This window comes from Genypterus blacodes, unplaced genomic scaffold, assembly GCF_046128005.1.
Source record: "Genypterus blacodes isolate CSIRO-AG114 ecotype Tasmania unplaced genomic scaffold, CSIRO-AGI_Gbla_v1 ptg000022l_1, whole genome shotgun sequence".
In the NCBI taxonomy this organism is placed as follows: Eukaryota; Metazoa; Chordata; class Actinopteri; order Ophidiiformes; family Ophidiidae; genus Genypterus; species Genypterus blacodes.
The window spans coordinates 3,825,640-3,846,393 of record NW_027466835.1 but is presented as its reverse complement, the minus strand read 5'-3'; the positions used below and the strand labels follow the sequence as shown (position 1 = coordinate 3,846,393).

Here is a 20,754-nt window from a genome sequence, read left to right as displayed (position 1 = left end):
TTTGTTTAGCTTTCCTCTGGTGCCATCCTGCTTTTGGCCACGTGTCCTGTGGTTATTCTTGTCAGCCTGCCTACTTCTTTCTCCTGTGTTCTGATTTCCTAGTAAGTTTGGATTCCCCCTTGTTCCCGTCCATGTTACCTTTGTTCTGGTTATTCCTTTGTGTTGTATGTTTTACTTGGGTGTCTTAGTTCCAGTTGCGTTATTTGTGTCTGTTTGTTTCTCATTTGTCCATTGGTGTCCATCCCCATATTGCAGACACAGCTATTATTGGGGCACACCTGAACATTGTGGGTTCAGGTGTGACATCATTCATAGAAGACTGGATATCATTTGTATGTTTGTTTACTGCCAAGCAAGCACAAAGGTACGCCATTGTCCAGTCAGTCAGTTTTTATACATGTTCTTTATTGATGCACCAATTTTTACCATTTTCCATCTTACAGTAAAATGTAAACATTTACTGGATCCTCTTTTAAATGACATTTATGTATTTTTATTTTAAAATAACAATGCACGTAAAATTATGAAGACAACGTCAACATAGAACTGCCAATTGTACACGGTGAATTACTTAAACCTGGGAGGAATAAAGCTGCCTCAACACTGTATGTATATCTTCTAGCATCATCCAGCCAAAAATGTTTCTAATTTTATCATAAACTTAATTGACAGTCAATGTGACATGGAAGCTGTAAGTTGTGTACCGTTTATCAGCTAATGCGGTACACTTGGGCATCATTATATAAATCATTGTTCTGAATTGATACATTTTGCCTAATACATTGCGTTACAGAATACTGTGATTGAAGGATATAAAGTCGTATGTCTGTATCAAGCGTTCTGCATGCAGTAAACTGTTAATGACTAACTAATCCTGTTAAATGTCTGTAAATGCTGCTGATAAGATATAAACCTGATTTTAATACAAGTTGTGTTTATAGTTATAGATACGTTTCAATTTGACGCATGCAGTAACTTCATTCAGGCTACAGGAGGCCCTCAGTGATGTAGTCACAAACACAGACTGCATTATGGGAGGTGGCTAGCACTTTTTCCTTTCAGCAGGTTGTGTATTGATACACAGGCCAAAAATGTGGCCTGACAAATTCTGAAATATCAGTTTGATAAGGACAAGATTTTCTTTCTTTTTAAAAACAAAAGACAAGTAATTTAATTTATAAAAAAAAAATTTGATTGAACTTTTTTGTTGCATCTATTCTTTTAGAATATTGAAGCAGCAGCTCTGACTTTCTCATCTCACTCTTCAGCCACTTCCACCTTCATGACAGGCTGGTATGTGTCTGACATGTTGGCCCTGATGGTGACATGTTTGCAATTATACTGGAGACTTGGGCCCTTTGCTGTGGCTCTGCTAAAGCTTCTCTCTCTCCCTTCGTACATCTGATGATAAAGATCATAATCGCAGCTTTTGGTTGTGTAAAAGATCCCCACTGCGTACCAGTTTGAGTGCATGTTGAAGTCATACGGCACAGAGAACATCACTGCCATCTTCCCATGGGACCGTTTGGTGTCGTTCCTGACGAGATCGTAGGTGAAGACGCCGACAGATCCACACGCTGTATTCGGGGTCTTGATGAAAAGGGCACTCGCAGACTCGGAAAACTGAATAGTCTGAGACAAAGGTATGGAACACCTTCCACTGACTATGTACTCACTAGTCATACAAACAGAAGAGAATGTATATGGAAGAGCATTAAAGACAAAACCTCTAAGGCAAACACAGTAGATTTAAGGGATAATTATTCTGCAAATGATATTTACAGAAAATGTGGGGGGGGGGAGGTGTAATAGCAGAAAAAAAAGGACAGAGCTGTGAAATCAGTTTATAAACAAGTGGAAATTTGTGTGCAGTTACCTGGGGTTACAAAGAGTGTAGTTGGAACATTTATTGGTGACCTCAATGGTGCACTGGCGATGTGTTGGAGCAACAGCAGCAATTGCTGTACCAGCCGCCGCTCCTAGTCCGAGAATCCCAGCGAGAGCTCCGAGTTCAGCAAGATAAGCCATGATGACTGTGCAGCACAGAGCATAAAGCTGGGAAGAAGTCCATCCAGAGATAAAAACATGAATGAATAAATTTAATTTAGACTTCCAGAATCCTCTCTAATGTCAAATCAAATGTGTTTGTGAAGCCAAATATCACGTTCAGGGTCTCAAAGGGCTTTACAAGCCCACAACAGCAGACGGCTCCCCAGTCCGAGCTCCAAAACTTAATGAATCGGGAAACGGAAGAAAGCTTGGGTGAGGCAATTCAGAGAGAGAGTTTAGTGTTAACTGTTGAAGGAAAATTAGTATTCCTATTTAGGCTACATGCAGATTAGAGTTACAGACTTAATTATCTTAATCATTTTGTTATTTCACCTAGATAACTCACAAAGAGCCATGGATATTACCAGGACTACAACCCCTCTCTGTGGTTGAACAGGAGGGGTTGTTTCACTTCTACTCTGCCATCATTGAGTCCATCCTCACCTCCTCATCACCGTCTGGTTCGCTGCAGCCACTGCCAAGGACAAGGGCAGGCTGCAGCGTATCATACGCTGTGCGGAGAAGGTGATCGGCTGCAACCTGCCGTCCCTCCAGGACCTGTACGCCTCCCGTACCCTGAAGCGGGCAGGCAAGATTCTGGCCGACCCCTCCCACCCTGGACACAAACTGTTTTTAACCCTCCTCTCTGGCAGGAGGCTGAGATCCGTCAGGAATTTTTTTTTTAATTCCCAAGCTGCTATTCTTATATGTTTTATATGTTGTTGTTCTATATGTTGTTTTAAATGTTGTTTCTTGTTGTCTCTTGATGTTATTTGTACGCACCAAGGACCAGAGTAAATTCCTCTTAAGTGTTAACATAACTAGCGATTCTGATTCTGATTCAAAAGTTAAATGAAGACACTTGGTCCCCGCTACAGGATTCCAAGCAGGAAATTTAGTTTACATAGTTTTATATTGTTAATAACCAACACTTTTATTTGCTTAAAACCTTCTGTGTTTTATCATAATCAACTAACTAAAGTCAAAATCACAAAACTGGACACCCTCGTGGCAAAAAAAGCTGTCATAGATCATATGTATAAATCATCATACACCAATATTTTTTTCTACTTTTTTTCTTCATAAATCTCTTAAGCAACTTCTTAGCTGCTCAAAACTACTTAACATTAAATAACTTTCAGGATTTTAACCCTTAAAATGCCTGTTTGAATACTTGAAGGATGTCAACATTTATGACAAAAAACACAACAAGGTCATTATGTTCCATAAACTAAATAGTAAATGGATGGGGCTTTGGTGGTGATTAGAGTCTTGGATGTGTCAAAGATTAGTAGTCAAATTGATTTGTTTGCATTAGTATTTTTTATGTAGTATCAATTACAAATATATAAGTCCAGGGGAAGGAAGCTAAAGACGATGGATCCATACTTACGATCGGGTGCGTTCGATTTTGGGTCGTGTCTCCGCCGTGCCAGGACTCACTACAAGGGCTCGCTTACCTATTATGGCAGAGTCAGACTGGGGCGATGCAGATGCTGGCTGGGTCGCTGGGCGGGGACAAAGCAGCGGAAGAGAGGGCCGAACCGTCTTCCATCAGCTCCGAGATTTTATTTTTTTTAAAAAGAAGAAAAAATTGTGAACGTCATGATGAAGATGACAAAACGTTTTAGGCTGTGAATCTTGCTGATACTGCATGGAGTGGTCGACTGGCTCAATCTGATAGGTGACGTGACTTACAGCCTTACTGATCTGACTGGTCACTCATTTTATTTAGATTATATTATATTATATGCGATTTAAATTCTGCTACAGTAGCCTAGACTGATTGCACTAAATGTGGGGAAGAAATTGATTATCGGAAGTGAAGCGGAACAGCACAGTGATGAGTCCGTCTATAAGGTCCAAAACAGCATCTGAGGAGAGACGGGAGAGGGAGGATGAGGTCATGTGGACCAGATTGGCAATACGGGAGGGGAAAGGAGCAACAGAAACAAAACAAAACCAGAGAGGGAAGGAAATGGCGGCACCAAGTGGCCGAGTGAGAGAAGGTCAATTTGAAAGGGAGAGACCCAGGCACCTGAGTAACCAGGACGAGTCACAACTGTCCAGTGTCGAGTGTGTATTGTCTTCACCTAGTGTCTATTAATACATCAATCAGCCTGAACATATTTCTAGGTCAGTGTTGGTATGTAGGTTGGCATTCCGTTAAAAATGTTGGAGCTGAGTGAAATGGCAGACACGGTAAAGTGGAGGGTTCACTTGCTGTGACTTGGACTTACAAACGGTTAATAATGAGCTCTGTTGACATATGGGAGTAACACAGACAAAGACCAGACACACAGATGAACCCAAACAGGCTTTACAGGGGTTGCAGATTTTGTTACACGTGCACATTTGATTAAACTACGATCACACAGTTTCACATACAAGGTTTTATGATGGTAGCATTCAGAATTTCAATGCACATTACACACAAAGTAGGTTTTGTGGCAGGCGATGAACCTCACTGCAGTGTTTCATTGGGGATGCATTTATTAGCACTGGGTGAAAACAAAGTGCTACTTATTTCTATTCAGCACTTTCTATTTAATGCCCATTTATATTTATATTCCACAAACTTTTAATTGCAATTTTACTTCTACCTATATTTATGATTGATGAATTTATTCATTTGCTAGTTACAGCTTTAAACTCAACAGATGATTAACCTGTAAACCTTTTATAATGTAGTATTAATGCAATCAAGCAGCATCAGAAAATTATGTAGAGGAAAATATGGATGGATATTACTGAAGGATATGTAAGCAGCAGCTCTCACTCTCATTTCACTGTTCAGTCACTCGCACCCTCATGAGAGGCTGGTATGTGTCTGTCATGCTGGCCTTGATGGTGACATGTTTGCCTTTATAATAAAGACCTGGGCCGTTTGCTTTTCCCCTAACAAACATGTTTTCCTTCTCGTGGTACATCTTACAATAAAGATCATAATCACAGCTTTTGCTCGTGTCAAAGATCCCCACTGCGTACCAGTTTGAGTACAGGTTGAAGTCATACGGCACAGAGAACATCACTGCCATCTTCCCAACGGACTGTCTGTTGTTGTTCCTGACGAGATCGTAGGTGAAGACGCCTACAGATCCACATGCTGAGCCAGAGGACTTCATGAAAAGGGCATTCTCAGACGTGGAAGGGCTTATAGTCTCTGGAAAATGTTTGGAAGCGTTTCCACTGTTGATGTACTCACTAGTCATACAAACAGAAGGAAATTCATATAGAAGAGTATTAAAGAAAAAACGAAATTGCAGGGATATTATTCTGGAAATGATGATTTTATAGAAAACAGGGAGAAAAATTCAAAAAATGAAACAAGGACAGAGCTGTGAAATCTGTTTATGAATAAGTGGAAATCTTTATGCAGTTACCTGGGGCTACAAAGAGTGTAGTTACAACATCCATTGGTAACCTCAATGGTGCACTGGCGATGTGTTGGAAGAAGGCCGCCACCTACTTCACCAGCTGTCAGTGCGAGGCTAGAGCCAGCGGCGATTGCAGCGAAGGGGAAAGGCATAATGACTGTGCAACACAAACAGAACATAAAACTTTACAAAAGCTAAGAAGTCCATCCAGAGATAAATGCATGAATCAATAATGTATACGTGTGTAAATGATCTGAGGGCCCTTACCTGTGAGAGCTGATCAGACACTCAGGTGCAGTAAGTGACTATCTGAAGACACTCTTATAGTCGCAGCTACACAGTGGAATGAGTGGAACGTCGCAAAACAAGATGTCACCTGAAACCTGAGATGAGAAAGAATGACAAACAGCACAATGTCATGGTTAAGCGGTTCAAAATTGAACTCCTTATGCCCCATTGGTAGCTGTTTCTGTTCTCTCCTTTCAGAGAAAGTCTTGGTATGTAAGTTGGCATTCTGTTTAAGAATGTTGGAGCTGAGTAAATGCTAGAAGCGGTAAAGAGGACATGCTGTGACTTAGACTACAAACAGTTAATAACGAGCTATGTTGATGTATCGTCTCACAAACCAAGATCAGAAAGTACAGACGCACAAAAACAGACTTTACAGGTGTTACAGGTTTGGTTCCACGTTTTGTTCCACGTGTTTGTTATGGTAGCATTAATGTAAACAAGCAGAATCACCTGATAATCCAATGTAGAGGAAAACAAGGTTGGACAAGGATATCTGAACTGCAGCTCTGACTTTCTCATTTCACCTTTCAGGCACTTCCATGTGCGTCTGACACGTTGGCCCTGATGGTGACATGTTTGCCTTCATACTGTGCCGTTTGCTCTGGCTCTGTTAAATGTTTTATCACTGTACTGAAAAGGGCAGTAGCTGACTTGGAAGACAGGGACCAAAAATGTAGCCTGGTAAAAGCTAAGTCATCAGTTTAATAAGAATAAGTGAGTATTGTTTCCACCACAAGGCAATTAATAACTCAATGAGCATGACAATATCAGATATAGGATGCAAATCATACCATCATCTCATTTTCATTGAAAGATTTTAATACACAACGATTCACAAACAAAAAAAGTGATGCATTTGAACAGAAAAAACAGCCATTGCTGCATCTATTTTTATTTCTGGTGCTCGGCAGAGAAGCAGCACAAGTACTTCTTAAAGGACACGTCTGAGTGGTTTTCCTGATCAGTCTGGGATTTGTGGTGTGAGCTCTGGTTCAGCATAAACACCAAAATGTATCAATGGAAGCAGAGTCATGACTTAAAACGTTCCTTTGTCTTTCATTTGCACCTTGATGACAGGTAGGTAGCAGTCTGACATTGTTGCCACGATGGTAACATGTTCACCTTCATAAGTGATAGAGGGAACACGCGATGGTGTACCCCTGACAAATGCTTGGTCTGTATCATTGTACATCTCGTCATAAAGATCGTGATCACATGGTTTGCTGATGTCAAAGATTCCCACTGCATACCAGTTTTTGTACACATCATAATTGTAGGGCACAGAGAACATGACAGCAAATTTCTCAGTGGACTTCTTTGTAGTATTATGGCGGAGATCGTAAGTGAAAACACCGACAGATCCATACGCTGTGTTGGGAGTCTTGCTGAACTCGGCAGTTCCACATGCACGGGATCGGATAGAGAGTGACAGAGGGATGGTACAGCCTCCGTCTTCAATGAACATCCTGTTCGTAGAAGCAACAAAAACACACATTGACGATTGATGCTTCAGTCTAAGAAAGAACTGAATTACTTTTTAAAAACTGGTGGTCACCTGGGATTACAGAGCATGTAGTTGGCGCATTCATTCATAACCTCAATGGTGCACTGGCGATGTGTTGGAGCGACACTGGCAATGGCGCTTCCAATCGCCACCGCTGCACTGATGACTCCAGCTGCAGCTGCTGCCATTATGTCCGTACAATCTGTTCAAAAAGCAAGAGGTCTGTCCTTTAACATGGCCTCATAACACATAAATAATAAATACAATGCATTTATTTGGCCAGCATCCACTTCTATGTCTCAGTTCCCATCCAAACATGCTCTTAAATATGCATGATCTCCTTGATCACAGTCTTCTTTTCATCCTGCTTCCTCTATCTGCTGCATTTGTGTTACTCATTCATTCCTGTTTTATTTGTAATTATCCCCTCTTTTGTCCCATGACTTGTATATCTTATATTTGAGTTTAGTTCAGTGAACCTGTTTCCTTGTGTGTTCTGTTTTCTGTGTGATTAAATGAGTGTGTTACCCTTGTGTGTCCCTGAGTTTTAGTCCAACCTGTTCCAAGTCATTACAGATGAGATACTTTGTTTGCATAATAAAACACAATGAAATTGTTGTTGTTCAACAGCGATGCAATAATCAAAACTTGATGAATGTTCTGAAATGACTGTGGCAGTGATTTAGCGAGGCAGAACACATTTATGACGACTTCTATGAATATTTCCCTTTGACTTCTGTTTAACAGATAAAGTTTTACAATCAGAATTCCCTTTGGTAGTGCAGATGAAATGTCCGTCTTATCAGCACTGAGTAGCACGTAAATGAAACTTGTATTTGTCATTTTATTCTTGTAAAAACACTTGCAAAGATGCACAGTATTACGTTCACGTTATGCATTGAAACAACATCATACCATGGAATTAGAACTTGCATATGTGTTCTTACCTGGAGTGATCTCTGATGGTGTGATAGCTCCAACTATCATTTAAAGTAAACATGAAACTCTCCCTCTCTCTTTTAGCAATTGTGAAACACTCGTCTTACTGCTGTCCTTTAAACTAAGGAACTGAAAGTGCCATGTACAATGCTTTCAATTCATTTTATCTTGCTGTATTTGCTTGCTATCTGGGAAAATAGAAACAGCCTGGGCTACTTGAGAATCGCGGTGGACTGTTGTCTTAGGTTTCAGTTTGATATTGAACAAGTTTTTTGTTATTTAAGAAAGTAAAAATGGTTTTAAGATGAACTGCACTAACTTCATATATGAACCCCTATTACATTTTCACTAATACAGTAACTTATTGATTATGAGGATCCACATACAGAGCATTACTTTGGGAAATATCATTGTCTTTTCTCATTCTGCTTTTGCGATTATAAACATGACATAAGGAAGAGTAGCTGTTATTGGTTAAGAAACCATTTAAAAGTGTTAGTGGCTTGAGTGTGTCAGAAAACCTCCAAATGTCACAACTTTCAAAACAAATGAAAAAAGGCACAGAACGTCACAATACACTGCGTTTTATTGCCAAAAAAAGGCCAATTTGCCATCTTTCAGAACTTCTGGCTTCAAGTGTGTTAATAAAATGGTGCAGTGTATCTTTGGCAGACCTTGTAGAGCCCAAGTCTCACCTGTGCTATATTTGCTCAAAGGCATTATGTGATAGCAACAACAAAGCCGAAAAAGACAGTGTAGAGTGTAATCTAAAAGACACATTGTTGTTAAATAATAATGTAGCTATGTCTTAATCTATCAGTGCTACGTTGTCATTTACTGAATAAGAACTCTTTAAACTTCTGTTTTAATTCAAGTACAGATATTTGTTCCTCTTTCTCAGAAATGTACAAAAGTACAGACAGCTACTTTCATTTCATTAAAACAGGAACGGCAAAACTCAATGTAGTTTGTTTATTGAGTACATTTCCCAAGGTCAAGACGAAGACCTTTGGAAATAGAGCATGTTCGTACCGCGCTCCTTTGTGCTAGAGGCAGAAATGTTCAAATCCTGCTTAAAGACGCGGGTTAGTGATAGTGTCAGTGTAGTCAGAGGATGGGGCTCATTAGCAGACTTTCTCTCTCTATCCTTCTCTTACCCTCTCACCTTACTTCCTGGGTCTCCTACTGTCTGCTGATCACCTCTGTGTAATCCCACTGGAAGTTCCTATTGCACACCCAGCCATTCCTGGAGAGGGAGTTCTTCCTGGTCTTCCTAAAGAGCTTTGGGCTGGGTCGGGAATTGTCCTGATGTTGTGGGTCTGTAAAGCCCTTTGTGACATTGTACGTGATATTGGGCTGTACAACTAAACTGATTTGACTTTGTAGTTTGATGAAATATAGAAAAAGACATATACATTTATAAGCTGAATTTAAAGAAACACATTTAGTGACAACTTATTACTCCAGATAATGGTTACAGCCAAATTAACACACTGACTCTTCATTTGAATCATCGTGGTTTTTATTCTTTCAAGACTTAATCGGGAAATGTTCAAAGCAGAAATATCATCGGTGATACCTTTTGAGAATAATGAAGTGTACATGATCCAAACTCATCAGTACAGCGCCCCTATTGCTACAGAATCCACTATAAAACATTTAAAAAATACGACAAATCCTGATTTAATGTTTTTTTAGCATTTCATAATTGAGGCACACTAAATTCTGGCAGTATTTCACTCATTTCCTTTGATGTTCACTTGCACCTTGATGACAGGTTGGTAGCAGTCGGACATTGCTGCCATGATGGTAACCTGGTTACCTTCATAAGTGAGATAAGGATCACATGCTTTACCCCTGATAAAGGATGAGTTTGATTTGTAGTACATTTCATTATAAAGATCCAAATCACATTCTGTGCCACTATTAAAGACTCCCACTGCATACAAGTTTGAGTACTCAATGAAATCATAGGGCACAGAGAACATGACAGCCATCTTCTCAGTGGTCGCCTTCGTAGTCTTATTGAGGAGATCATAAGTGAAAACACCAACAGATCCACATGCTGTGTTTGGAGTCTTGGCGAATTGCGCAAGACTGCTTGAAGAACTGGAAACCCAGGGTGACAGGGGTACACCACAGCCTCCGCTCTCAAAAAACACCCTGGTCATTGAAACAAATGCAATGGATTAATGAAGTTTGGCCTATTTCATGACTTATGCTAACATTAGATAGCACAGGTTGTGTTGCATTTAGCACAGTCAGTTCCACAAGGTTCAAATCTGGGTGCTCTGTTGTTCAACCTCTTTAACACACGAAAACCTCCAACACAGTGACATCCAGATGACACTCAGATCTGCTCTTTCATAACAAGACTACAGCCCTGTGCAGATTTTGTCACTGCACTGAGCAATTAAACGCTGGTATGCAGCTAATTTTGGTTCAATTATTTGTTCCTGCGTAAACAGAGGGAAATCCATCATGATTCTATTTACAGATGATACATTTGTTACAGAAGGAACAAATGAATCAAGGAATGAATCAATCCCAATCAGAAAGGACTTTTAAACATTGATATTTTGTGGAAAAAAAAGGAGTAGTTACCTGGGATTGCAAAGGATGAAGTCAGTGCATTCATTCTTAATTTCAACAGTGCATTGGCGATGGGTTGGAGCAATTTCACCAATTGCACTTCCAACTGCGACTGCTGCGCTGATAACCCCAGCAACTGCTGAAACTTCTTTCGCCATGATGTCTATGTGATGTGATGATCTGTCCACAAAAATAGAGAGCAAAGCAGTCACATAATGTGTAAATATAATAAATATTCACATCTTTCAAATCAAGAAGGTATCTGAAGTAATCTGCCCCAGAGCCAGATATCAGTTCATTTACCTATAGCCTTACCAGCAGTGAGCTGCACTATAGAATGGTTGCAAGCTCCAACTATCAACACTTTAAAGGAAGTTGCAGCTGTAGGCAGAACCTGCCTGACCCTGCCTCCTTCAAGGGTTCTTACCATTTTGAGGAATTAGATACTGGTACAGATCTCACAATAAACCTTAATTTGAGAAAATAAATGCAATCGGTTCCACTTCTAGGAAACGGGGGGAACGTTCACTGGCTCATTAAACAAACTTCATGTTTGTTTGGGGTGTTTATCTTATCGTTATCTTATGTTTCCCAATATATGTCAAGGTCAGATCTGAGGTTGGTTTGACTTTTCTTGCTGAAAGTGTGTGGAACTAATTTGTTTCAAAAGAGGTGGTGTGCAATTTAAAAAAAATAATGTGGTAACCTGTGATATTTGAAACGGGGTATCAATCAATCAATCAATCAATCAATCAATCAATCAATCTATCTACCTATCTATCTATCTATGAATGATAGAAAACATTTAGCTAGTTGCCCACTTCCGTACATGAAATGCGCTTTTATTCTGAAAACCCAGTTTTGTCAGCTGGTACCACAATAACATGTCCGGTTTGTGAGAGAAACAAGCGGCCCTGTGGAGGAACAAAGGACATCAGCGTGAGTGTGTTCGCTCTGCCTTTTAAAGAAGCTCTTTAAAATGGAACAAACTGTTGTTATGTGGTTTACTGTCGCCGTGCATTTTGAACGTAGGAACGGTGTGGAATGTGTCTGATTTTGCCGATAGCATGCATAGTCGTGTTAGCTGTTATCGCTCGCGGGCCGGGCGGGAGCTGATAGCTAGGCTAGGTTAGCCTGTCGTTATTTAGCGAGATTTACACAAAGAAACATACTTTGGTGGGACAACCCGCTTTAAAGAGATGGTTACTGGTGTGCTGGCTGTCTTCTCAACGCGATCGCTCACAAATCCGTTGGGGAAAAGCACAGCTCCAGAATCTCATTCGTGGAAATTGCCCCTTTGTGTTAGCACCGGAGGCTAGTAGGCCGGCCGGTGTGAGGCATGAACCAGTGACCACGCTCACTGCAGTGTTTGTTTTTGCACGATGTTTTGTCTTTTCCCACAATTAAAACTATACATATTTTTATTCTAAAATGTTCGGATTGGTGCACATTAATCCTCTCTATCATTAAGATCAATAATGATACTTAAATTGATTATCGCGGGGGCAGCATATTGGTATCGATTTGTTGTTGTTGTAAACACAGTAAACGAAAACCTAATTTGTACCTAAAGTGTATATTTATGTTTTAATCGAAGATGTTACGACGTTTACTGTTGCATGTAAGTAACTTGGCAGCAGTGACATACTACTTTTGGTGTTTTGGAAAAATGTATTTGCAAATGCGATGTAATTCTGCCATTGTACATGATTCGATTTTCGATTCTAAGTTTCTAAGAGCAAAGTGAGCTAAACAATATAAAATAGTTCAATGTTGCTGCATGTACCGGCAGAATTCAATGCAAAGTTTAACCAACCTTTGTTCCAATCCACCCCTAACTCACTAACCCTGACTTTAGAAGATGTTTAGATGTTAATTTGGAATTCCGAACGTGATAACAACTGTATGATTGTTTTTGCACTGATTTGACGTAACAATATGTTCTCATGTTTTTCTTTCAGGTTACACAGTATGGAAAAAGTCTGAAGCCTTAAATTCTTCTTAATACCACAATGTCGAGTAAGTGAACAGACAGAAGCTCACGTAGGGAAAGCTCCGCCGTGACGTTGTGGGTTTGTCAACTGGTGGAGGCCTCTCCTGCAATTCTATAATGAAATTGTTGTTTTTTTTTGCATTTAACAGAACGACCATCCTACGCCCCTCCCCCTCCCCCTGCCCCAACAACAGTAAGTATACTGCCAGATATCAGTTTATTTACCTATAGCATTACCAGCAGTGAGCTCCACTGTAGAATGGCTGCAAGCTCCAACTATCATCATTATGAAGGACGTTGTAGCTGTGGGCAGAGCCTGCTTGACCCTGCAACCTTCAGGGGATCTTACCATATTGAGGAACCAGATACTAGTACAGATCTCATGATAAGCCTTAATTTGAGGAAATAAAAGCAATCGTTTCCCCCTTTTTAACACTTCTAAGACGTTCTCTCTGATCACACTGAGATGACCCCAAATCTCCTCTCCGGCTCCATCGCCTCTCTCACTCCTGTCGTTGTGCTTCCGTCTCATCGCGAACCAAACATTTTCATTTGAGGTCCAGCGCAGCCCCGGGTTGTGTAATCTTTCAGCTGGGATACCAAGCAGTTGGATTTGTAAAAAGTGTTGAGCCTTAAACTGATGTCAGACTGGAGCACTTGACTCTGCAGGATCAGTTTTTAGGTACACCTCTTCAGTCACATACAGACTAATGTGCTCATAACTCCTGCCTCCCAAGCTTACACGGGTCAGTCTTGTTCCCCGTGGCCAATTATTACAGTTGCCGTCATCAAATTCATTCCTTATTGGTAAGCCTGCTTCCATAACTCCGTGGCAACCACATTTGAGAGATCTTTTTAAGGTCAATTTTGTAACATTGAGTTCACATGTTTGTCTTAATTGCAGAGCGGAGAAATTGGTGTGTGATATGTAAAGACTCCTACCTGTAAGGACTGAATCTGGATGTTAGTCATTTAGCTGAACGGACCACCCTTTGCTTTATCGTGTATGCAGGACGGTCTGCAGGGTGAGGAGACGAGCCCAGATCGTTGACTCTTAGTTGTGATGTTTCCATGACAATTGTGCAGTTATTGTTGTATTAAGGTCATTTCAGAAATGCTGTAATGAACGGGCTTAAGTAGTATCTGTCGTCTTCCGTTGTACTGTGTTGGAATCCCCTGTTAACACAACACGATGTCATTCGGTACAAGCCCACCACTGAGAATACAACCACCTGAGCTAGAAATGCTACAGCCGCCCCACCGTGCTGTGAGGATGAAGTGTCAGTGGAGAATATATAGCATTTTAATGCAATCATGCCAGCGGGGAAACAAACTACAGAAGTTTCCATCACAATATGCTAAATATTCACCTTGTAATATGACCCGTTATCACCGTCATGCTCATTTAGTGACAACCGCCTGAACCGTCGTATACAAATGTCCACTGCGCTGTGTATTGGTATGAAGCTGAAACTTTGAGCCTCCCCAAAGGTCGTGACCCTCAGCCGAGACACTCTGCCGAGGTGGATCCAAATCTAACAAAAAGTCCACGTAGCTGCGATTCCTCACTTCTCCGTCCATGTCGACGGAACAGAACTGTGCTGGACTGCAGCCGTGTACCTAATAAACTGGCTCCTCAGGGTTATGATGTGGGGGAGCAGGTTTAGGCATGGAGCACACACGTACTTGACGTGTAATAGCAGGAACACGCTGCGCTCTCATCCTGAATGCACCGGCCAATCGCCTTCTTGCCCTGCATGATGACATCACTGAAACAAACAAGGGAAAAATAAATACATATATTTTCACGTTTTTTTCCCTCTATCACTTATTTCTGTTTATCCCTCTTCCTCCTCTTGTTTGTGAGCCATTTCTCATTCGTGTTTTGTCTCATTTGTCTTCCATCAGCAAATGCCTTCCACCCCAGGGTTTGTGGGCTACAACCCTTACAGCCATCTGGCCTACAACAACCTCCGGCTGGGAGGGAGCTCCGGAGGCTCCAGCAGGGTAATGAATTGATGGAGGGACTTGGAAAAGATGCCGTAGAGGAGGGATGGGCTGAGGATAAGAGGGAGGGCGATGAGCGACGACTCTGGTGCGCAAACAGAAAGGTGTAGATGAGGGAAGGAGTGGACAGGGGGATAGAAGATGGGGACAGTGCTGCAACGTGTTGTGCCTCATTCGCTCTCATTTAGTCTGCAACCACAGAGAAACCCCACTTCCTTATGTGTTCACTTCCTTATAAATTCCAGGTTGTGGGTTTTTTGCGCGCCTGCCCTCGTGCTCGCCTCGCAACCACCCCTCAGAACCGCCTGTTCGCAGTCCGCATCAGCCGCCATTGTCTCCCCGGCCGAGCCTCCAACCGCCAACATGTTATCCCGTTCTGTTGGTTATGTTTGTTCCTGCTGTTTTCCCTAAAGGATTTGAAGCCGCGCTGTTTATGGGCGGCTTCAAATTCTTGGGTGCTTCTTTGCATGCACCTGCCCTGTAGGAGAAAGAAAACGTTGAATGTTGTTTTACTTTAAGGTCTTTTTATTAAGTTCCTTCCTTCCTTTACATGACCACCTCACCGTTTGGTTTTGTTTTTTCAAGTTTTCGTTGCGTACTGTCTCTGAACACCTCATTTGTTTCCTCTCTCCCCTGACTTCTCTCTCTCTCTCCTTCTCTCCGTCTTCACAGAACGCCTCAGGAATCACCGTCCCAAAGCCTCCCAAACCTCCAGACAAGCCACTGATGCCTTACATGCGGTACAGCCGGAAGGTAAGCAGGAAGGTAAGACACCCATCCACGGTGTCTGCTTTTACTGCTTGTCCTCCCCTTCCCCTGAAAGGTTGCGGGGGTTTTAGAGGCTGGGAGACAGCCAAGCCACGATGCCGCCGCCGCCGCCGCCGCCGCCGCCAACACCTGAGCCACCTATCGGGAGACCACTGGTCCTTCCGCTGCGTCGTCCAGTTGGCTCACTGTAGACTCTTGTGTTTGTGATCGATACCACTTAACAATTCTCTCTGTCGCTGTCCGACGACACTAGAGTAGATCTGCTCCTCACTTCATTTTCCAGCCTTTTGTCTTTAATATCTTCTCTGCTTCTTCAATGTTTGAGAGGGTCTTTGGTGCATCATGGTGCTTGGTGTGGGGTTACACATTGGGACCCTCAACCTCAACCACCCTAAGATTTAAGCACCGCGTAACCTTATCCCAAGACAGACGGAGCGAGCGGTAGCTGGTTAAATTACACGTCTCATAAATCCGACTAATACTCGATTTCAGGTTGCTGTTGTTGTTTGAGTGACATCCTCACGCAGATTGATCGTCATTTAGCAAAAGCGGAAGAGCAGGAACGCGTCGACCGGCGCGCCGCGTTTCTGTTCGGCGGAAGCCCGGCGTGAGCTGAGGCGAGATCATTCCTCGCCACAGACGATGCGGACGTTCCACTGCGTCGCCAGAGAAGACGTTTCTCTGGATCTCCGGAAAACAATGCCTGTTGTTTTCTGTGAGATCTTGAGAAAATGGTTGAGCTATTTCAGGGGAACAAAACGGAAAGATTGTTTTCTATACTGCATGTAGTTAATGTCTTCTCACAGCCGCCCTGCATAGAAATGTCCGGCCTGTAAACATTCATGTACGCTTATGATTTGCATATGTGACTGTGCTGAACTGAACATTTTATGGCAAATATGCAATAATATCCCCCAGGCTCTAAGATACAAACAGGCAACTATACAGCTATACTGTTTACATTTGGCACAAAATGGTTGACTTTTATTCTTCATATTTTTCTATTCTGTGTGCTTTTCTCACAAACTTGAACTTTAGCACCATCAGTTCTTCTCTCCAAATGCTGCAGCTCTTTTGTAGAATGTAGTCTTTCCACTTGCATAAGTAGTTTCCTCTCTCGTCTTTACTTATATTCACGATGACCCGCCCTTTTCCCAAGCTGACCTTGTGTGTGTGTGTGTGTATGTGTGTGTGTGTGTGTGTGTGCGCGCGTGTGTGTGTGTTGGTCTGTGGCGGCCCTCCTGCTTGTGCGTATGCATCTGGTGTTTGTGTGCACCTGTAAGGTATGGGACCAGGTGAAGGCGTCCAACCCCGACCTCAAGCTGTGGGAGATCGGAAAAATTATTGGAGGGATGTGGAGGGACCTGACGGACGAAGAGAAGCAGGACTACCTGAACGAGTACGAAGCAGAGAAGGTGAGCCGAGTGACGCTTTACCTCAAGTTCTGGCTCTTGGTAGCTTCAACTCCCAATTATTTTAATGATTTCTATTGATTGTTGTTTTAAGTAACAATTTGGCCTTAGCCACAGTTGTGCATCACAAAATTCCACAAGTCAAAGGGAAGCTTAGCATGGCCACTAGATGGAGATAGATATGACTTTGAATGAAGACGATTGAGCGATTTAAAACGTGGAACTCCCACTCTGATCACTTCTCTAAACACGGAGCCGAGGCATTTCCCCTCCAGCAGCATCTAAACCTTTGGAATGCTCGATCGCTCCTGCAGCCACGATAATACAAACGGAAGCTTTACAGGCCAAATTCCCATCATATCAAACCTATTCTCCCTGCATGTGCACCGCACACTCGCTACACTCTCCACCCTAGATCGAGTACAACGACTCCCTGAAGGCCTACCACAACTCGCCGGCATACCTGGCCTACGTCAACGCCAAGAACCGGGCGGAGGCGGCGATGGAGGAGGAGAGCAGGCAGAGACAGAGCCGCTTGGACAAAGGCGAGCCGTACATGAGCATTCAGCCGGCCGAAGACCCCGACGGCAAGTTTTACCCACACGCACAAAACACCCATATGCTCCAGTGCCTTGCCTAATGGCTGGGGGAGCAAAGCAGAGCAGTAAACCCCGTTGAGCAGATGCAGAACATCTTTGGTGAACTCGTCTGTCTCCTCCTCTTCCAGACTACGACGACGGTTTTTCTGTGAAGCACACGGCGGCGGCTCGTTTCCAGAGGAACCACCGGCTCATCAGCGACATCCTCAGCGAGATCGTGGTGCCAGATGTTCGCTCGGTGGTCACCACGGCCCGCATGCAGGTCCTGAAGAGGCAGGTCCAGTCGCTCATGGTGCACCAGGTGGGTCGGGAACACCATATATGGACGTATTTAAACTGGAGCGGCTGCTCTTCTTTTCCCCTCTGGTCCCCTGGCAGGGGCAAGACGAGGAGAGGATTGTCACCGTTTGCATTCAAAGTTACGGGGATGGCAAGGGATTTGAACCCACAACCCCTTGTTTGCAACTATAAACATGTTGAAAATATTTGTAATGGGCAAAAAAGGATCATGTGCAGAGACGCATCCTGAGTGTGAGGCCGGTGTGTTTCAGAGGAAGCTGGAGGCCGAACTCCTGCAGATTGAGGATCGACACCAAGACAAGAAGAGGCGCTTCCTGGAAACCACCGACTCGTTCAACACGGAGCTCAAGCGGGTACGACGGGACTTCTGCTTCAGACGTGATGTTAATAAACTCCATGTACTTGCTTGCGTGTGCTCAGACTTTGTTGTGCTGTTTCCCCGTTCACAGCTGTGCAGTCAGAAGGTCGAGGTCGACATGGAGAAGCTGGCAGCGGAGATGGCCGCGGCGGAGGAGGCGGCAAGGCGGCGGGCGGAGGAGAGGGAGCGCGAGGCGGCCGAGCAGGCAGAGAAAGACAAACAGCAGCAGCAGCAACAACAGCAACAACAGCAGCAACAACAACAACAAGAGGAGGCTGCTGTCAACAAAAATGCTAACAACACGGAGCAGAGCAGTGCTAATGGTAGTGCTGCGGCTAACAACACCTCAGGGACGAAGGAGGAGGACAAGCCCACACCCATGGAGACAGGTACAAACACACAATGTACGGTTGTTGTTGTACTTGAGTTGTTGGTACACCGCTGCATTATTCATGTATTTCAAGACGCTAACAAATCTCTCCCTCCTCCCTCTGCAGATGAGGCAGCGCCCACAGACGCCTCCTCAGACCCTCAGGCCCCCCCGCCTCCTCCATCTGAGTCACCTTCCCCTGCATCCGACAAGTCCGAGCCCCCCAGGGAAAGCGCTGCCGCGGGCAACAGCTCCCCCGCAGAGGACAGCAGTGGGAGCAGTAGCGTTCCCCCTCCTTCCTCAGAGGGCGTCCCAGCAGCAGCAGCAGCAACTACTACCACCGCCGCCGCCAGCCAAGACCCCCCAGCTGCACCGGAAGCCAACCCCAGTGCCACTCCAGCAGCTCCGCCTCCCCCCGCCTCAGAAGAACCCGCTCCTCCTCCGCCGACACCCGGCCAGGCCACCCAACAGTACGACATGTAACAGTCAATGCAGAGCCCCGGGTTTGTTCCACAGGCAGCGGGCGCCGGCTCAATCAAGACAGATCTGGTAATGACAGGAAGTGTTGAGCGATAAAGGGTCAGTAAGTCCAGTCGGGCAAGTATTAGATCATAGCGATTCAGGATGTCGGGGTCCAAACCGGTCTGGTCTGGACGGAGGGGTTTGGATTAAGGCCGGGATCGGTTTCAAGATAAGTGGGTTTCATTTCCCAGCATGCCTGGTTTGACGGTTCCAACGAGTTTCAACCAAATGTCACCAAAGAGACGGCGATGTGTCCGCACAGTGTTTGTGCTCCGGTCATTCCTTCTGTTTTTCTCCCCTCTTCTTCTTCGGTGGTGCTCCACGTTTTGACCTTTCTAAAAGCATCCGGGAATTCAGTTTGCCCTTTATTTTCCAAATGTAGAAATTAGATGAGATGGAAGAGTCTTCAATAATCAGGGTGGAATTACAATTTAAAAGAGTTTGAACTTGGCGCTTCAATTCGTACGAGTGCAGCACAAACTGCAATGTTCAGCTTATTTTAGTCCCATCGAGATCTTCAAACTGGGTTTAACGCTGAGTAGGTGAGGAGACACTTTTCTTATTCCCTGTGGTGTTTTTCCGCCTCGGACACATTTAAGGATCACGCCGTCAGGACGCTCGGATCGCCAACTGCGACCAAACGTTACAAACTGTCGACCACGCTTGCGGTTGATCTCAAGAAGTCGCAGCTTCCCGGAGCCGGCGCGTTTCTCATTCCTCGTGCGGCCCTCAAATGAATCCCACCGCTCGACTCTGTAGCGCGCGTGCATGTCCCTCAAACTCTAAATGCTGCGGCATTCCTTTGTTTTGCTCTTCATCGAGGTCGCAGCTACAGAGCGCGACGCCGTTCGTCCCTGCATGATTCGCGCCGGGAGACTTGTACTCTCTGCGTGCTCCGGCGGTTAAAGGATTGACCCGGCATGGAAGGACCTCAACCCTTTAGCCACGTATAACCTCAGAATCCTGTAGTCATCAGTCTGTGTGTCTTTACAAAAATACTACTGTAACTTTGTGTTACTATTTTTAGAGATCCATTAGAACCTTTTTAGATGAATAATCAAATTCAGCCTTTGTATTAAACTTGTGCTCTAGACTCAAACGTCATTTCCAACACTTTTCAGTCTCGTCGTCTGAGGAGTGACGCATGACTAGGTTGCCACTGCGCGGGCGAGGGCACGTCATGATTTCCCGCTCTGGAGGCACGTTTGCGATATATGTCTCGACGTGCTCGAATCGGAGCGGTTCCAGTCTGAAACAGGGTTCCTACTGTCGCTCCAATTTCCCCACTTATGCAGGGTTTTCAGGTTGGCCACGTCTGGAAATGTCACCGAAAATTTTAATCTTAAATAGTGGGATATCTGCACTCTCGCCATCTGGGGAAACCAGACGGCGATGGTTGCCGTGACATGTTGCCTTGCGATGCCCCCACTTTTTTAATTTCTGCCAGACTGGAGCTGTTGGCAGCGACTCCTTGTCGGGCCTGGTTGTCAGCTAGAACAGCTTAAGGTGCAGGAGGAGCTGTGTGTGTGTTGATCTTCAAGGTTTGAGCTACACACAAGTTGCCATGGTGACATTGTTGTTGTGAAGGTTTCTTTCCTTCTAACGCCACAGAAAGGTTGAAGTAGAACACTGAAAAGGTCTTGGAATTGGCACGTGGCAGCGAAAACCCTGTA

The 20,754-nt window shown here is 43.9% G+C and overlaps 5 protein-coding genes across 9 annotated transcripts; 1 reads left to right on the top strand and 4 right to left on the bottom strand.

Moving 5' to 3' along the window:
* Nucleotides 1-384: 384 nt before the first annotated feature.
* Nucleotides 385-3,635, bottom strand: LOC142992313 (uncharacterized). 2 transcript variants are annotated; one of them, XM_076142680.1, is made up of 3 exons: nt 3,443-3,635; nt 1,877-2,033; nt 385-1,675 (listed from the first exon to the last, which is right to left on the bottom strand). In XM_076142680.1, the coding sequence occupies exons 2-3, from the start codon at nt 2,026-2,028 to the stop codon at nt 1,258-1,260; spliced, it is 570 nt and encodes a 189-aa protein (XP_075998795.1). In that variant the 5' UTR covers nt 2,029-2,033; nt 3,443-3,635; the 3' UTR covers nt 385-1,257. The 2 variants fall into 2 exon arrangements, with proteins under 2 accessions (XP_075998795.1, XP_075998794.1); XM_076142679.1 differs by having other exon boundaries at nt 1,877-2,055; nt 3,443-3,631.
* Nucleotides 3,636-4,353: 718 nt separating this feature from the next.
* Nucleotides 4,354-5,828, bottom strand: LOC142992662 (DELTA-stichotoxin-She4a-like). The gene is made up of 3 exons (XM_076143166.1): nt 5,694-5,828; nt 5,433-5,583; nt 4,354-5,253 (listed from the first exon to the last, which is right to left on the bottom strand). The coding sequence occupies exons 2-3, from the start codon at nt 5,576-5,578 to the stop codon at nt 4,836-4,838; spliced, it is 564 nt and encodes a 187-aa protein (XP_075999281.1). The 5' UTR covers nt 5,579-5,583; nt 5,694-5,828; the 3' UTR covers nt 4,354-4,835.
* Nucleotides 5,829-6,515: 687 nt separating this feature from the next.
* LOC142992661 (uncharacterized) lies at nt 6,516-8,290 on the bottom strand. Of its 2 annotated transcripts, none has more exons than XM_076143164.1 (3): nt 8,169-8,290; nt 7,273-7,423; nt 6,516-7,183 (listed from the first exon to the last, which is right to left on the bottom strand). In XM_076143164.1, exons 1-3 carry the CDS (start codon nt 8,206-8,208, stop codon nt 6,754-6,756), a joined length of 621 nt encoding a protein of 206 aa, XP_075999279.1. In that variant the 5' UTR covers nt 8,209-8,290; the 3' UTR covers nt 6,516-6,753. The 2 variants fall into 2 exon arrangements, with proteins under 2 accessions (XP_075999279.1, XP_075999280.1); XM_076143165.1 differs by having other exon boundaries at nt 7,273-7,460; nt 8,169-8,242.
* A 1,374-nt stretch (nt 8,291-9,664) lies between these two features.
* Nucleotides 9,665-11,270, bottom strand: LOC142992287 (DELTA-sagatoxin-Srs1a-like). Of its 3 annotated transcripts, none has more exons than XM_076142647.1 (3): nt 11,180-11,270; nt 10,765-10,932; nt 9,665-10,323 (listed from the first exon to the last, which is right to left on the bottom strand). In XM_076142647.1, the coding sequence occupies exons 2-3, from the start codon at nt 10,908-10,910 to the stop codon at nt 9,897-9,899; spliced, it is 573 nt and encodes a 190-aa protein (XP_075998762.1). In that variant the 5' UTR covers nt 10,911-10,932; nt 11,180-11,270; the 3' UTR covers nt 9,665-9,896. The 3 variants fall into 3 exon arrangements, with proteins under 3 accessions (XP_075998762.1, XP_075998760.1, XP_075998761.1); XM_076142645.1 differs by lacking the exon at nt 11,180-11,270 and adding an exon at nt 11,056-11,173; XM_076142646.1 differs by lacking the exon at nt 11,180-11,270 and adding an exon at nt 11,068-11,173.
* A 321-nt stretch (nt 11,271-11,591) lies between these two features.
* On the top strand, nt 11,592-19,505 carry LOC142992417 (SWI/SNF-related matrix-associated actin-dependent regulator of chromatin subfamily E member 1-like). Its single transcript, XM_076142844.1, has 11 exons — nt 11,592-11,691; nt 12,714-12,771; nt 12,895-12,938; nt 14,654-14,752; nt 15,425-15,517; nt 16,804-16,935; nt 17,348-17,519; nt 17,660-17,832; nt 18,083-18,184; nt 18,281-18,578; nt 18,687-19,505. Exons 2-11 carry the CDS (start codon nt 12,765-12,767, stop codon nt 19,040-19,042), a joined length of 1,476 nt encoding a protein of 491 aa, XP_075998959.1. The 5' UTR covers nt 11,592-11,691; nt 12,714-12,764; the 3' UTR covers nt 19,043-19,505.
* Nucleotides 19,506-20,754: the final 1,249 nt, after the last annotated feature.